The 17,905-nt window shown below is 41.4% G+C and overlaps 1 protein-coding gene across 1 annotated transcript; it reads left to right on the top strand.

Moving 5' to 3' along the window:
- The first annotated feature begins 202 nt into the window (after positions 1 to 202).
- Positions 203 to 16,719, top strand: LOC144462554 (B-cell receptor CD22-like). The gene is made up of 11 exons (XM_078166620.1): positions 203 to 225; positions 1,285 to 1,679; positions 2,749 to 2,976; positions 3,841 to 4,104; positions 5,649 to 5,909; positions 7,767 to 8,027; positions 9,749 to 10,009; positions 13,509 to 13,769; positions 15,377 to 15,458; positions 15,563 to 15,623; positions 16,486 to 16,719. The coding sequence occupies exons 1-11, from the start codon at positions 203 to 205 to the stop codon at positions 16,717 to 16,719; spliced, it is 2,331 nt and encodes a 776-aa protein (XP_078022746.1).
- The last annotated feature ends 1,186 nt before the right edge of the window (positions 16,720 to 17,905 follow it).

Below are 17,905 nucleotides of genomic sequence, written 5' to 3'. Positions count from 1 at the left end.
AGCTCTGCTGTGTTTGTGCAAAGTTAAGGCTCTTAGTGGTGCTTTTTGTGGCTGGCTTTGGATGGTGGTGTCGTGTGGTTGTGAGTCACTCATCGGGATGAGGACATCAACTTACCAGTCTGTAAACTGTCCTGCTGCTGACTTCTGCCAGTTACTGTAGCTAAGTCAAAGTTCAGTAAACATCTAGGAAAAAGTAAGAGGAATGGGCCCCAGCTGCTCGCCACTGTACAGGCGTTGGAAAAGAAATCTGGACGACCTCCGTGCCATATTATTTTCCAACAGGAGTTCATGAATTTTAAGGTTCATTATTTCACCGAAACTTGGCTGAATCCTGGACAGCGCCATTCATCCAGGCGGTTCAGCACAGACATTACAACTACATTAGTAAGAGTACACAAATAATAAGGTGTGAATTGTTTTGTGACTTTAATCCTACTCTAAAGAATAAATGAAAAATATAACGGTTGAGTTGGCTGATAACTGCCAACTGAAGAAGCAGCCAAGCCACCGCTTTAGAGAACTGAACGTTGCCAACCAGCATCGTGGTGCCTTTCATACTCAGACAAAAATGTACACAAAAGTGTGTGCCAGATAATATACATAGAACAAATAAACAAACACTAATACTCACTGTATGACATTAACATAAAAAAATGAATGCATGTTACTTATTGCTGATTATTACAAAAAAAAAAAAAAACAGGTCATAGAAAGACTGCGTGCTCTTACTTTGACATGCAGAAATGATGTCATCAGCTGGGTGATCACGTGCTATTTGAAAATGACCGAGTGATACGAGTGCATTTTCGTTCGGACTGGCGGAAAGTTTGTTTCAAAACTCTGTGTTTGTAAAAAGGAAATCCACACGCGTAGAACTGAGATCCACAAATGTTTTTTTGATTCACAAATAAAAAATTTGTTCACAAAAGCCTGATCGAAAGTTGTAAATATTAGGAAGATATTCACAAATGCTTTTCATTTATTTGCAAATTAATTTAATGTATTCACAGATATGTTTTTTATTTGTGGAATGTGTTTGTGTATTTGCAGATCTGTTTTATACTTGCAAAATATTTTTGTGAGTTTACAAATCTTTTTTTGTATTTGTGGAAGGTGTTTTCTATTTACAGATTACACATTTACACACAGATTGTCGATCTGTTCACACACATAATTATGAAACAAATCTATCTCCATAGTATGAAAGCAGATGTGAGTTAAATAAAGTTTCACACACTGAAGCTCCTTCAGTACAAATGAAAGTCTGTCTTCTGATGTTCTGAGTCTGATTGTGGTTCCTGATGTGCTCTGTGTTACAGTGATACAGGGTCAGAATGGCTGGGGAGTGACTTACAGTCCTACTAAGATCTGTGCTGTAAAAGGATCAACAGTGGAAATACACTGCAGATACACATACCCATCCAGAACAAATGGCTGTAATGCTACAGTTGAGAAAACATTATGGTTTACCAAAGTGAATGGACGTGATCCTGTAGATCTGACAACAGACCTACAGTATTCAGGTCGTGTGCAGTATGACTGTGATAAGATTAGGAACAACTGCACTCTGAGAATCACAGACCTGAGAGAGAGCGACGCAGCTGAGTACAAGTTCAGGTTCACAACAAACCAACTCACTGGTTATACTGGTTCAGCTGGAGTCACTTTGTCTGTCACAGGTAACATTTTCATTCATATGTTAATTATTTACAAATGTTCAACATCTAGAAAACAATAATATACATGTGTTTATTTGCATGTGTGTGTGTTGACAGTTTTGTCTAAAATAACATTCCTGTTCCCTCTTCACAAATCCAGGTCTCCAGGTGAGCAGATCAAATAATGGGCTTGACTGTCAAAGCAGTTGTGTACCTGATCGCCCTTCCTTCATCTGGTACAAAAACGGACAGAAAATTCAGGCAGAAGCATCTTCTTCTTCTTATTATTTAGGCAACTTTAATTGTGAAGACAGCTATTCTTGTGCTGTAAAAGGATATGAGGATTCTCCCTCTCCTCCAACATGTGAGTTTACTCCACATATATCTATTAACATAACACCATCTAGTGGAGCTGTTTTATTCATGTTTCCTTAATATGGAGATCCCACTTGTGACTCCTCAATGACTGCACTTTAAAAATGATCAGAAGATGATTTTATCTTTCAGGTGCCGATGGTCAAACCTGCAACAGAGTGACGTACACTGACAGAAACATCTGTGCCTCCAAAGGCTCATCAGTGGACATTTCTTGCACTTACAGCAGTTACAAGAATCATGTCGAATCCAAATTCTGGTTCAGTCCTGAACGTAAAGATCAGTGGCAGAATCCCTCACAGCCTGAGGACCTTAGTAAAGACTCCCAGTTTGCAGGTCGTGTTCAGGTCATTGACACAGAGGGAGGACGCTCCACCCTGAGAATCACTGACCTGAGAGAGAGCGACTCAGCTGAGTATCACTTCAAATTCACAACACCAAGCTTTGAATGGAGGAGTAGTTTACCTGGTACAACTCTGACTGTCACAGGTAAACACAGACTGATGTAAATACACCAACACGGTACATTTAAAAACACTCAACATGTGGATAAGGATCAATGTGTTTGTGTAATTACTGTTGCATAAATAAAAAGATACAAATGCTCTCTACCTCTTATAGGAATTAATACTGTTGTGTTGATGTGTATGATATGTACATCCATCATCTGTTTTTTAGACACAGCGATAATATTGTTTCTTGTTCTCATATCCAGCTCTCCAGGTGCAGGTGACCAGAATAGCAGTCGGGCAGTTTGTTACTGAGGCAGAGCTGAAGTGTCACAGCAGCTGCAGTCCAGCTGGTCGTCTTTCCTACGTCTGGTTCAATAATAAAGAGGAAATTACTGGAGTGGAGACGTCGTCTTATAAAGCCCGGTTTGGTCTTAGTGACAACATCTCCTGTGCTATAAGAGGACACGAGGAGTTTCCCTCTCCTTCAGTGTGTAAGTTTAATCCACTGTGTCAGAACAAAAAAGACACATATGTTCAGTATTTGCAACACAATTACAATTTCAGACATAACTTCACTGGAGTAGTTTTCTGTTGAATTTAGTTTCAGTTGATTTCCAAGGTGGGTTTGCTTTTTTTCAGTTTAGTTTTATAATTAAAAATATTTAGTTTTAGTTTATCTGTTATTAGTTTTTTGTTGTAATATGAGGGGTATTGTCGGGAGCAAGATTTAAGAAGTTAGGTGTTACAATACAACCACAACTCTTTGTGGAAGCAACTGACTCAGTTTTTCTAGTTTATCATTATTATTTAGTTTTAATAACTGTAGGCTAATAACCTTAGTTGCTACATGTTTAGTGTAAAAATGTTTCTGTTACTGAGATGCTCCATTACTTGTATTGATGATGTCATGGCCAATAGCTCCCAGCTGGAGTTAACTGAACAGTTTTTGACTGAGAGAGCTGATGCAACAGCTGTGAGTATAAAGAAATATTAGGAGAAAGTTTGTTGTATTTTTCAGACTCATGGGGACGGTCCAGTGAAAGTATTAATAAGAGCCTGCTTTTTCCCCCCAAAATAAAACTAATGGTTCTCTTCCCACCTCCAATAATTTTATATAAACTGTTTTGTAGACTCAGAATTATTTACAAAACATGACAAGGAAGTGATCAACCAATAACAATAATGAAACAAACATTAACTTCTGCTAACAGCTAGATCTTGACTGAGAGGACTGTCAGGACTGACTCAGCAAACAGAACCTGTATATAAAGAGAAGAATATGTAAAAATAGTCATTTGTTTGTGATAATGTCTCCTATCATCTTTTTAAGTTATTCATGTTCAATTCTCCTCCAGATGCTCCAAAGCTTCCCTCTGTGTCAGTGAGTCCCTCTGCTGAGATAGTGGAGGGCAGTTCAGTGACTCTGACCTGTAGCAGTGATGCTAACTCAGCAGCTAACTATACCTGGTACAAGAAGACAGTAAACCCCAGACCTCTCAGTGAAGGACCACAGCTCGTCTTCAGCTCCATCCAGTCCTCTGACTCTGGACAGTATTACTGCACAGCAGAGAACGAGCTGGGGAGGAGGACGTCTAATGACTTCACCATGGATGTGAAATGTGAGTGAAAAAGCTTATTTAAATATAACATACAGCTTGAATCTGTCCAGTGTTTGCTGATGATACCTACTCTCTTCAGCTCTACTTTTAGCTTTAGCCTGACATAGGTGCGGACATTTGCAGTGGCCTCTCTTTCAGCTCTGATGCGTTTGTGCAAAGTTAAGGCTCTTAGTGGTGCTTTTTGTGGCTGGCTTTGGATGGTGGTGTCGTGTGGTTGTGAGTCACTCATCGGGATGAGGACATCAACTTACCAGTCTGTAAACTGTCCTGCTGCTGACTTCTGCCAGTTACTGTAGCTAAGTCAAAGTTCAGTAAACATCTAGGAAAAAGTAAGAGGAATGGGCCCCAGCTGCTCGCCACTGTACAGGCGTTGGAAAAGAAATCTGGACGACCTCCGTGCCATATTATTTTCCAACAGGAGTTCATGAACTTTAAGGTTCATTATTTCACCATTTATTATTATTTCACATTTCAGGAGGCTCTTTTTCAATATGCTGATCTGACAAAGTAGAGGACTCTGGTGAGAGAAGGAGAGTAGGTGTGTGCTTTATGGTGAAAAAGGACTGGCATGTCAGTGGGAATGTGAGGTGCTGTCCTGTTCCTGCTGTGGATTGCTGCTTTATGCTGTTCAGAAGTGGCTGCAGAGTGGCGCTGCCTGTGTTTGGGACAAGCAACCAAACAGGCATTGGGTCCATGTCACTGGTCCGACAGCCCATTGGTCCGACAGCTCATTGGTCCGACATCCCGTTGTTCCGATATGTGATTATACTAGGTTATACTGTATTTGTGTACCATAGAGGATCAGCAAACGCAACAAAAGTAGGCTACCGGTCAAGATACAAGTGTCATAGAGAGGAGAGAGTGAAACACCATAACCTCCTGTTATTAACTCTGGGGTCCGGGTTGTGTGGGGAGCTCTCTGCGGTGCTGAACGGCTCCCGGTGGGTGTATTTCTGCCTTGATGGTGCACCGCGACCGGCTCTGGGTCAGCTGGGAAAGGCTTGAGGTGAAGCAGGCTTACGGCTCATGTGTCTTTCTTTTTCATTTTAACCCACACCATGAGCTTTTCCTGACCCTAACCAAGTGGTTTTTGTGCCTAAACCTAACCAGACCTTAACCACAGGGCATCATGATGATTTCGGAACAACGGGACTTTGGAACAATGGGTTTAATATGGTCGGAACAATGGGCTGTCGGACTAATAGGCAGTTCCCTAGCCATCTTGGAACCATTTGGAAACATGGACAATAACAAAGCAGCAGCTAACAATGTAAAAAGACCTTTAAAAGGGACTAAATGAAAGTGCACAAGTTAAAGGAGCTGATGGGATCACATTTCACTGGAGTTGTATCTCATATAACTCCATGTGACAAATAAGTGATCGATTGATGGATTAGTTCCACATTAACAGTCTGCTGTCATTAACTGAGCAGCTCCAGAATTTTTTAATTGTCAGAGCACCTTCAAAGTCTAAAATACCATATGTTCTTTTGTGGTAACACACCTTTAACCTTGAAAAACCTCTGTTGAAATCTCTCCTCCAGATGCTCCAAGAGTTCCCTCTGTGTCAGTGAATCCCTCTGGTAAAATCATGGAGGGCAGTTCAGTGACTCTGACCTGCAGCAGTGATGCTAACCCAGCAGCTAAAAAGACCTGGTACATGGAAAACCAGAAAGTGCTTCAAGGATCAGACGGTGTATATCAGTTCATGTCCATCAGCTCTGAAGACAGAGGGAAGTACTACTGCACATCTGAGAATCAACATGGACGGATTAACTCTTCATCCATTTTTATAGATGTCCAGTGTAAGTAAAAAGCATCAATACTTACCAGTGTTGTGCACAGACATTTTGTGAGGCGGGTGCTCAAGTGAAAAAAAGTGCACTCGTTCTACAAAATTTGTTTTGCATTTGGGCATGCAGACATTTTCTTGCGTGCTTACAAAGTGCACCCTGCCAGGAAGTTTCTGAAGAGCTCTTGAGGCCAAAGTGCATACAGTACATTTGTGCACAGTAATTAGCAGAGAACAGACGTGTGCTGCGGCTGCAGCTTCGCGCTCCCCCTCTGCGCTCTATGCGCATGGTATGTTCGCACAGCAGCAAACTGCATGTCAGATTTGTTTCAATTAATTCTCAGAGCTGTGGTGTGGGAGATTGAAACAATATTTCAAGTTGGGGTTTGGTTTAAAAAAGTCACGTGGACATGGGGAAGCATCTGCGTCTGTCTCCACTTGCAACGTGGAGTTGGTGAACCAAAATCTGCCAGAGAGTTGGAGGGAGACGATGTGATTTGACGCCAGGCTAGCTTTTGTCAAGCGTAATGTTGGTTTACTGCTTAAGTTAGTCTGGCTGTATTGAATTGTTTAAATAGTGGTTTAATAGTAGTTTAATTTCACAACAGTGTCAAACAATGCTGAGGCTTAGGGCAAACACTATTGTTACCTGGCTGTCCATGAAGGCAGGTCAGGGAGATGTGATGCTGCTCTGCAGTGCGCTCAGTTTGTGTTTGCTAAATGTGGGGACTGTGACAGGGGAAGTTAAAGAGGTAGGTGCAGGTGCTTGACTCAAATGCAGTTATCAGGCATAAAACACGCTTTAAAATGTGAATTGATGCCGTGAGCCAAGTTTAAAAACTAAAATGTAAAATGATTAAAAGAAATAGAAAGACACATCTTGCAAAAAGGGCACTTATCTTGTCAGAGGCCAAAAGGGCAGGTGTTGAGCACCACCTGGGGTTTATCTATGCATGTGAAAAACGCACCTAAGACTACTACTAAGAAAACTACCTAAGTAATAGGAATATACAGTAATCCCCTGATGGAAGTAAGGTTTGAACAGCTTCCATTTAGGATTCATCCTGACGGTGGCCACTGTGCAGTATCTTAAATGGTTTCACTGCAGCTAGAGGCCACTAAGTTTCTTCACAGATACAGGATGTAAGTTTCATGTACAGGTCTGTTAGAGGTCACTGTAGCCTGACAGCTAGCTTTGTAGAGGTGACAACAGCCTGTCTTGGGGTCTGCTCATAATTCCGACATCCCATTGTTCCGAAAATGACCCATTGTTCCGAAATCTCAATGTTTCGACATCCCATTGTTCCGACCATATTAAACCCATTGTTACGAAGTCCTGTTGTTCCGAAATCTAATTTTTAATTTTTACAAAATAACTGTTACATTGTTAAGGTCTGGTTAGGTTTAGGCACAAGAACTACTTGGTTAAGGTTAGGAAAAGATAATGGTTTGGGTTAAAATGATAACTTTCAACATCGTTTCTACTTCCTCAAAACAGGGCGACCATTGTCGTCATGGCAACAGTAAACAACACGACAACACAGTCTCTTGTTGCTTTCCCTTGCTGCTTGCTTTTTCAACTTTTTGCATTGCAACATTGAGATTTCGGAACAACGGGACTTCGGAACAATGGGTTTAATACGGTCGGACCAATGGGATGTCGAAGCATTGAGATTTCGGAACAATGGGTAATTTTCGGAATAATGGGATGTCGAAATAATGGGATGTCAGAATTATGACATGGCACCCCTGTCTCAGGACTTCTAAAGTAGGTGGATAACACAGTAACCACCTTCTGGCTTTGGCAGTCCATACTTAAAAACTGGTGTGTAAACAAAGAGTGATAAGTTGTCTCTCATTTCTCCTCCAGATGCTCCAAAGCTTCCCTCTGTGTCAGTGAGTCCCTCTGCTGAGATAGTGGAGGGTGATTCAGTGACTCTGACCTGTAGCAGTGATGCTAACCCAGCAGCTAAATACACCTGGTACAAAGAGAACCAAACACTGCATCATGGACCAGAAAACATATATGTTTTCCCCAATATCAGCTCAAAGGACAGCGGGATCTACCACTGCAAGTCTGAGAATAAGTATGGCAAGAACAACTCCACAGCTGTTCACATAGATGTCCAGTGTAAGTACAACATTGGGAATTCACTTTGACATACACTGTGTTCATGTAGTGGATGTAAACATCTGATGAGCTGAGGATGGGAGAAACATGGTCTAAAGTAGCATTATGAGGGGTTTAAATGATTCAGATCAAGTCTATCTTAATACTATACTTGCATGCCATTTGTTAATTTTAAAAAGGATTTTGGTCACTGCAATGATTCCTCCTGTCCATGCTGGCCATGAAATGAAATACTTTCATACAGCAGCTACATTATAAGAAATGGATGGCACAATCCATTTCCAATCCCAAAGTTGAGCTGAAGCTAATATCAGACTTTAACAGTCACAGTTACATAAATCAACTGTAGCTTCCAAAGTTTCCAAACAGAACTACCAGAACAAAAGTGTCAGCTGCCTCCAAGAAATAAAAACCTGGATGACCACTAACCTCCTCAAACTCAACAGCAAAAAAAAACACAGAGCTCATGGTCGTGACTCCCAGGGCAGTGCTCCGGAAGCTTGGAGAACTTCTCCTCCATGTGGACGGCTGCTCTATTTCTCCTGTGCCAGAAACACGCAACCTGGGCGTCATCCTGGACTCTACTCTCTCATTCGAGTCACACATCAAATCTGTCACCAAATCTGCCTTTTTTCACTTTAAAAACATTTCCAGACTCCGCCTTTCACTCTCAGATTCTGTGGCTGAGACCCTGATCCATGCCTTCATTACATCCTGGCTGGATTATTGCAACAGAGTCCTGTTCGGGGTCCCCAATAAAGTTCTCGACAGGCTCCAGTATGTGCAAAACTCAGCTGCCAAGGTGCTTACCCGCACTAAGCCTTGGCAGCACATCACTCCCACCCTCATTCACCTGCACTAGCTTCCGGTTAAGTTCCGCATAACCTACAAACTTCTTCTTCTTGCATACAAATCGCTCCACAACCTCGCTCCACCGTACCTATTGGACCTTCTCCACCAGCATACCCCATCACGGAACCTGAGGTCCTCTGACTCAGGTCTCCTCTCCATCCCCCGCACCAATAGGCGGACCTTTGGGGATAGAGCCTTCAGTGTGGCAGCCCCCACCCTCTGGAACTCTCTCCCTATGGAGATACGCCTTACTCCATCTCTGGACAATTTCAAGTCTGCGCTGAAAAGACACTTCTTCACACAGGCCTTTGGCAGCTAGTCTTTTTATCTTGCTCTGTCTTATTTTGTTTGTTCATCTGTTGTGTTTTTTGATTTTTCTGTAAAGCGTCCTTGGGTCTCCTGAAAGGCACTATATAAATATAAGCTATTATTATTATTATTATTATTATTATTATTACTTGTTTAGCCTTACTGAGACATTTTCATTGCTACAAAGCCAACAGCTTTAATGAGTCATGAGTAATTCACTAAGCTAAAACATGTTAAAACATGATTAAAACATATTAATAGTGTATTTTCACTAAGTGCCATAGATGCAAATGAATCACTACACAGTTTCTCTATGATCAATTTGGGAACCTGCAGCACAGCTTCATGATCTCCAGTGGAGAATTAGTAGAAAAGGCATCAGATGAATTATGAAATTGTCTGTTTTTGAATTATATGTTATTTAGTGCCCCTCCCAGTAGGTGGCAGTCATAATGATGACCTTGTTTCTCTTGGCTTAAAATCTGAATCTGAATCAGCTTTGTAGTACTGTATGTGTGCACATATTAGGAATTGACTTTTTGATACATTTTGTCCTCCAGATACTCCACAGCGTCCCTCTGTGTCAGTGAGTCCCTCTGCTGAGATAGTGGATGGCAGTTCAGTGAATCTGACCTGTAGCAGTGATGCTAACCCAGCACCTAACTACACCTGGTACAAGGAGAACCAAACACTGCATCATGGACCAGAAAACATATATCCTTTTCTCAATATCAGCTCAAAGGACAGCGGGATCTACTACTGCCAGTCTGAGAATAAGTATGGCAAGAACATCTCCACAGCTGTACACATAGATGTCCAGTGTAAGTACAACATTGGGAATTCACTTTGACATACATTGTGTTCATGTAGTGGATGTAAACATCTGATGAGCTGAGGGTGGGAGAAACATGGTCTAAAGTAGCATTATGAGGGGTTTAAATGATTCAGATCAAGTCTATCTTAATACTATACTTGCATGCCATTTGTTAATTTTAAAAAGGATTTTGGTCACTTTAATAATTCCTCCTGTCCATGCTGGCCATGAAATGAAATACTTTCATACAGCAGCTACATTATAAGAAATGGATGGCACAATCCATTTCCAATCCCAACGTTCAGCTAAAGCTAATATTAGACTTTAACAGTGTTAGTTACACAAATCAACTGTAGCTTCCAAAGTTTCCAAACAGAACTACCAGGACAAAAGTACCTACTTCCTTTCCTATCTAAAATTTTGGAAAGAGCAGTTGCCGCACAGCTACAACAACACATGTCTGACCATGAGCTCTCTGTACCCCTTCAATCTGGCTTCAGAACCCATCACAGCACAGAGACTGCTTTGTTGAAGATCACCAACGATCTCCTCATCGCTGCTGACTCTGGCCGCATCAGCATCTTGGTTTTGTTGGACCTCTCTGCTGCTTTTGATACAGTCTCCCACATCATCCTCCTCAACCGCCTCTCCACCCACCTAGGGCTCTCCGGCACAGCTCTCTCCTGGTTCCAGTCATATCTATCCAACCGACAACAGTTTATCACAGTCGATGGATCCACTTCCCACCCTGCCCCAGTTAACCACGGTGTGCCGCAAGGCTCCGTCCTTGGTCCCTTCCTCTTCACCATCTACATGCTCCCCTTTGGTTCAATTATCCGCCGCCATGGTCTACAATTCTACTGTTATGCCGATGACACCCAACTGTACCTTAGCACATTACCATCCACCAAGCTCCCTCCACAGTCCCTTGTCAACTGCCTCCAAGAAATAAAAACCTGGATGACCACTAACCTCCTCAAACTCAACAGCAAAAAAAACAGAGCTCATGGTCGTGACTCCCAGGGCAGTGCTCCAGAAGGTTGGAGATCTTCTCTTCCATGTGGATGGCTGCTCCATCTCTCCTGTGCCAGAAACACGCAACCTGGGTGTCATCCTGGACTCTACTCTCTCATTCGAGTCACACATCAAATCTGTCACCAAATCTGCCTTTTTTCACTTTAAAAACATTTCCAGACTCCGCCTTTCACTCTCAGATTCTGTGGCTGAGACCCTGATCCATGCCTTCATTACATCCCGGCTGATTATTGCAACAGAGTCCTGTTCGGGGTCCCCAATAAAGTTCTCGACAGGCTCCAGTATGTGCAAAACTCAGCTGCCAAGGTGCTTACCCGCACTAAGCCTTGGCAGCACATCACTCCCACCCTCATTCACCTGCACTAGCTTCCGGTTAAGTTCCGCATAACCTACAAACTTCTTCTTCTTGCATACAAATCGCTCCACAACCTCGCTCCACTGTACCTATTGGACCTTCTCCACCAGCATACCCCATCACGGAACCTGAGGTCCTCTGACTCAGGTCTCCTCTCCATCCCCCGCACCAATAGGCGGACCTTTGGGGATAGAGCCTTCAGTGTGGCAGCCCCCACCCTCTGGAACTCTCTCCCTATGGAGATACGCCTTACTCCATCTCTGGACACTTTCAAGTCTGCGCTGAAAAGACACTTCTTCACACAGGCCTTTGGCAGCTAGTCTTTTTATCTTGCTCTGTCTTATTTTGTTTGTTCATCTGTTGTGTTTTGTTTTTTGTTTTTTGATTTTTCTGTCACGCGTCCTTGGGTCTCCTGAAAGGCGCTATATAAATATAAGCTATTATTATTATTATTATTATTATTACTTGTTTAGCCTTACGGAGACATTTTCATTGCTACAAAGCCGACAGCTTTAATGAGTTGAGAGTAATTCACTAAGCTAAAACATGTTAAAACATGATTAAAACATATTAATAGTGTATTTTCACTTAGTGCCATAGATGCAAATGAATCACTACACAGTTTGTCTGCGACCATGTTGGGAACCTGAAGCACAGTTTCATGATCTCCAGTGGAGAATTAGTAGAAAAGGCATCAGATGAATTATGAAATTGTCTGTTTTTGAATTATATGTTATTTAGTGCCAGTGCTAGTGGCAGTCATAATGATGACCTTGTTTCTCTTGGCTTAAAATCTGAATCTGAATCAGCTTTGTAGTACTGTATGTGTGCACATATTAGGAATTGACTTTTTGATACATTTTGTCCTCCAGATGCTCCAAAGCTTCCCTCTGTGTCAGTGAGTCCCTCTGCTGAGATAGTGGAGGGCAATTTAGTGACTCTGACCTGTAGCAGTGATGCTAACCCAGCACCTAACTACACCTGGTACAAAGAGAACCAAACACTGCATCATGGACCAGAAAACATATATGTTTTCCCCAATATCAGCTCAAAGGACAGCGGGATCTACTACTGCAAGTCTGAGAATACGTATGGCAAGAACAACTCCACAGCTGTTCACATAGATGTCCAGTGTAAGTACAACATTGGGAATTCACTTTGACATACATTGTGTTCATGTAGTGGATGTAAACATCTGATGAGCTGAGGGTGGGAGAAACATGGTCTAAAGTAGCATTATGAGGGGTTTAAATGATTCAGATCAAGTCTATCTTAATACTATACTTGCATGCCATTTGTTAATTTTAAAAAGGATTTTGGTCACTGCAATGATTCCTCCTGTCCATGCTGGCCATGAAATGAAATACTTTCATACAGCAGCTACATTATAAGAAATGGATGGCACAATCCATTTCCAATCCCAAAGTTGAGCTGAAGCTAATATCAGACTTTAACAGTCATAGTTACACAAATCAACTGTATGTTCCAAAGTTTCTCTGCTGAGAAAGGTAAAATGTTTGCCCAGGGCTAAGTCACAATCTCAATCCAGTATTCCCACAAAGTGTCCAACCAAGGAGTAGAAGAGTACAGCAGAATCTTCAAAAATACTGGATTTAAACATCTGACTTTGCAAAAGGCATCAGATGAATTATGAAATAAGATAAGATAAGATAAGATACACCTTTAGTGATCCCACAATTGAGAAATTCCAGTGTTACAGCAGTCAGGGAGAAGAGTCAGATTAAGAATTTCAAAATTTAAAAACTTAAAAACTAGGCATGCAGAAAAGTAAAAAAAAAATTCAAGAAACTGCAATAAATAATAATAATAATAAAAATGAAAAGTGGATAAAAATGTGAGCATATTTAGTGCAATCTTCTGTTTTTGAATTCTATGTTATTTGGTGCCCCTCCCAGTAGGTGGGAGTCATAATGATGACCTTGTTTCCCTTAGCCTAAAATCTGAATCTGAATCAGCTTTGTAGTATGTGTGCACATATTAGGAATTGACTTTTCGAAACATTTTCAAGTCTGTGCTATTTTTCATCATACAAATGTCTTTTAAACTCATGCAATGGCTATATTATTGAATTATCTCACTTAATATTGTCCTCCAGATGCTCCAAAGCTTCCCTCTGTGTCAGTGAGTCCCTCTGCTGAGATGATGGAGGGTGACTCAGTGAATCTGACCTGTAGCAGTGATGCTAACCCAGCAGCTAACTATACCTGGTACAAGGAGGATGAAGACTCACCAAAAGCATCAGGACAGATCTTCACCATCACTGATGTCAGAGCTGAACACAGTGGGAATTATTACTGCGAAGCTCAGAACAGCAGAGGACGTCATAACTCCACCTTTAATCCAATTATAGTGTCAAGTAAGTCATACTGATGTGTCTGTCCATAGCCCAATCACTTACACTTTATCTTAACCTTCCAGTTAAACAAGCTAATCACAGTACAAGCCTTCTTTAGTTACAACACATCATTTATTTCTGCAATCTAAATGCAAAACTATGCAATCTTATGCAAACTACCTAGCAGAGAGTTCAGACAAACAGACGTCAACATGTCTTTTTTTGAAATACTTTAATAAGGGCAGCAAAGTGCTCCAAGCCCAAGGGAACCAACCATTGTTATGAAACAGAGCAGAATGGCTTCAGACTTGGCTGTGTGCCCTGGAAGTTACAAACTGATATCAACTGCATAAAGCAGAGATGTAATCCTAAAATCCTTCGGATTCTGTCCATGACTATCCCAAACTGGATCACTTCTCTGAAAGTTGGTTAGTGGCACACGGAGCCAAAACAAAAGCCAAATTCCTGCAGTGTGAAATTACCTGGATCTTCCGCATTACTGTGCCCATAGAGCAAGTGTACTGGCAACTTATGGCGGCTGAGCATATAACTTATGGTTAAGAACTCTGCTAACTTTCCTGATGGTGAAAGGAGTCCATTTATCAGTGATACTCAAAAAGATGTATTCACTGATCACTGATTTATGGATTTCTCTTTCACAGTGTAAGTCTATGGGAAAATCTTTCTGGGCCCCATGACATCACATGACGGACCCTGAAATTGTTGGCCACGATTTAAAAATGGCTTCAAAGCCCGGCGCTGTTTCTAGGGGCTTGTTACTAAATCCAGGGCTGATGGCTGGAGTTGTCCTGTCAGCTCCCTGTCAAAGACTTTTTGTGATACCCTCGTGATGGAGCACACGCATATTCCACCTCTCCTGTTTGCCAGTCAGCAGGTATTGCCCCAAACTTCTGTGCTACACAGCTGTGGCATGTCAACCAACACACAGCCCAGCAATATTTTGTTTGGCCTGGACACCCTCAATTTTGGTATGAACGGAACCGGTTGCGTGTCTGCCAACTGATAGAAGGTCTTAGCTGTCTGCAGAAGTTTAAAGTGAAAATATTTCCAAGCTTTAGGCTTCCTGCAAGTCCTGCAACTCTCGTCCCCTAATCAAGGTCAGCTCTTCTTTCCTTCCAAAAGCAGCCCAGGAAAGACCTTGCCTTCCTTTCCTATGTCATCTGAATATTTGTCAGAAGTTGAGTCCCTCTCTGTGGCCACCCGAACTCTCTTTCCCTAACCTCTCCATGGATGCATGGAAGGTGCCAGCTCTGCTCAGTGTCCAAGACAACGTTTTGATAATTTGAATACAAGATCAATTATTAATCTTTAGCCTGAAGTGCAAAATTTCTCACAGTAAGACACACAATTGTCCAAGCATTACAGACCACCAATATGCTTTCAGGCACGTGGGGTGTTGCACTGCATTGAACATCTGATTTTTGTGCTCACGATGAGATCATTTTCACCTTCAGGGATGCCAAAGCAATGCTACAGTTTCCATGAGTCACTATTTAGAATGCTTCTGTCTGAGGATCTATGATTTAATGTGTAATTATCAGTTGCTAATGGACCAAAACAACCTGTAATTCCATAACTAATTGTTCTGTTTGATTGCTGTTTCACAGGATCAATGAAATCAGTAGCAGCTGGATCCATCACAGCTATTTTTCTGGCTATCATATTCGTCTTAGTCTTTCTATTCATCAGGTGAGCAACTAAGTTTTACTGTGATTATATTCAGTAAATCTGGTCACTTGTATTGTAATTTTGTTTGATGATTAATTTGCTTGTTCATTTATTTTCTTATCCAGAAGAAAGAGGTCCTGGAAACAAACCCCCGAGCCTAGACAGAGACCAGACGACAACGCACAGGTGAGGAAGAAGAGTTCAGGTATCACTCAGAGTCCACTGTCACCGGGAAACTTGTGAATAGTGCTTCATGTCCCCTTCTGGATACTTTCTTCACCTAAACTAAACTGTTCACCTAATCACAGGGTTGGCGATTTGATCCCTGTCCTCAATCCACAAGACACTGAATCAAATTGGCATGCCAGCGCCTTGTGTGGCAGCTCTGACGCCATCTTGTGTGGGAAAGGGTCAGTGAGGGGCCAACTATAAAGTGCTTTACCCATTTCGGTAGAAAAACATGACATAAGTACAGTACATACACCATTTTGCTCCCATCACCCTCTTTTTTTATCTTGTTTATTTCCATTTGACACATTTTTTTTCCTTTGCTCAGTCATTCTGTGTCTTAAAGAAACAGTGTGTAAGATTTAGGGAGATTTAGTGGCATGTAGCAGTAAGGATTGCAGGCTACAACCAGCTGAAACTTCTCCAAATTCCTTCAGTGTTCATTGGTCAGGTGTAACATTAGTAAGGATGTGTCTTTGGCCCTTTAATGTACCTCTTCATCTACACGTTCATTTTAGGGTTTTGTTAATAAAAGAGGAATTAGGTAATCCTTGAAGTTTATTGCCCTCTGCTGGTGATTAGTAGGAATTACAATGACAAAAACAGAAGTGATCTCAAACCTGTGGTTCACCCTTTGGCTTTCAAAATGAGGCCTGAATCTTCAAGAGGGAACATGAAAGAAAGATTGAAACCAGGAATTTGAAATTGAAAAAAAAATTACCCTCACCTTTAACTCTGCAGTATTTTCCTATGTAGTCATTTGGGGTTTATACAGGGCAGTACAAGGTACTGAAGTACTCAAGTAATATTTACCCCACAGGCAAACATGGGTGCAATATATGAAACGCCCTCAGCTATAAGACAGAGAACACCATCAGAGCAGCAGGACGACCTCTGCTATGCCAGCGTGAGCTTCTCTAAAAACCAGGAAGAGCCTCTCTACTCCAATGTCAGGCTAAACCAACCCAACAGACACAGGGAGGAAGAAGAGGACGAGGATGATGTGGAGTACTCTGTTGTTAACTTTAAACATGCCGGTGCTGCCACAGAGTGAGTGCATGAGAGTTTTCTTTGCCACATAAACATAATTCCCATCATTTTATTGCAGTTGAATCCTTCTGTTATTTTTTAAACCTGTTCTGATTAATATTGGGAGTTTTCTGAGCTCTTAAAATAATTCTCAAAGTCTTTTCTTCATTCACAGATCAATACAAGAAGAGCCTGCGGAGGATTTATATGCACTTTACAGCAAAGTCAACAAAAAACCAAGAGTATGAATACAACACGAGTCTGTGGTCTCTTAAACAATGTTTAAGCAGGTTAAACACAGAGTTCTAAATAATAGGTGTGACACAATAAACTGTATTAACTGTTGTCATGACATAATTTCTCTTGACAAGGTACAAGTATCAGTTAGCTAACACCTGTAATTTACGTATCCCAAGACAGAATTAGATTCAAGATGTTACCAAGGAGCAATATTTTACTACCAGTGCTGCTACATGGCATTTTCAATATCTTGCCAAGTACATTTCTCTTTATACAGTCAACACGTCCTCATCCCAACTCCGCAAATATTACCGCTTTGTCAGTGGACTTTCACGTCTAGCTATGACTAGTTAGCCTCCTGCATCTGTTGTTGACGTTCCGGGACGGCATGTCAGTTTACCCTTGTTACATGCATTGTGTCTTTTCATTAAATGCACACAGTCTTTTTGAAATTAAACCCACAACTTTGTTTTTAACTTTATTTCCTTGTGCAACAAAAGCACATGATAAGGTTTAGGGGAAAAACATCATGGTTTGGCTTCAAACTCACACGGAAAGCGAAAAAACGGGCTCCCAGGTGAATGTCCGGGATTGGCTGGACCCATCCACCTTCCCGCTGCCTGGCAGTGTATTATAGCTGTTATAAGTGCCTTTGTTCATTGGTATCTTACACCTAAAAGTGGCAGAATTTAATGAGTTGGGAATGAGACAGTACAGTGTATCTGTACTGCAATCTTTCCTGCTTTTCTGTTGGGTTTTTTGCAGTTAAATTATCAGTTTTTATTGTAAAATATTGTGAATATTCCTCTGCTCATTTCGCCAATTTTTATTTCTGTTGCATCATAGGTTAGTGTTAATTACTTGTTTCACAGCTTTAATTGTTTTTTTTTAACCATTGTTTTCTGTGTATTTGTATGTATATATGTCACCTCTACTGGAAGATGCTCTGTGAATAATATTTTTGCAAGGAC

Source organism: Epinephelus lanceolatus, chromosome 3 (genome assembly GCF_041903045.1).
Source record: "Epinephelus lanceolatus isolate andai-2023 chromosome 3, ASM4190304v1, whole genome shotgun sequence".
Lineage (NCBI taxonomy): Eukaryota > Metazoa > Chordata > Actinopteri > Perciformes > Serranidae > Epinephelus > Epinephelus lanceolatus.
The sequence above is the reverse complement of the archived record's forward strand: the minus strand, read 5'-3'. Positions and strand labels throughout refer to the sequence as shown.

Bases quoted from the DNA above. Each gene is read 5' to 3' on its own strand.
- LOC144462554 (XM_078166620.1), top strand. From the start codon at position 203: ATGGGCCCCAGCTGCTCGCCACT. The intron at 2,977-3,840 runs GTAAGTTTAATC...ATTCTCCTCCAG, and splicing joins GTTTCCCTCTCCTTCAGTGT to ATGCTCCAAAGCTTCCCTCT. The intron at 4,105-5,648 runs GTGAGTGAAAAA...TCTCTCCTCCAG, and splicing joins CTTCACCATGGATGTGAAAT to ATGCTCCAAGAGTTCCCTCT.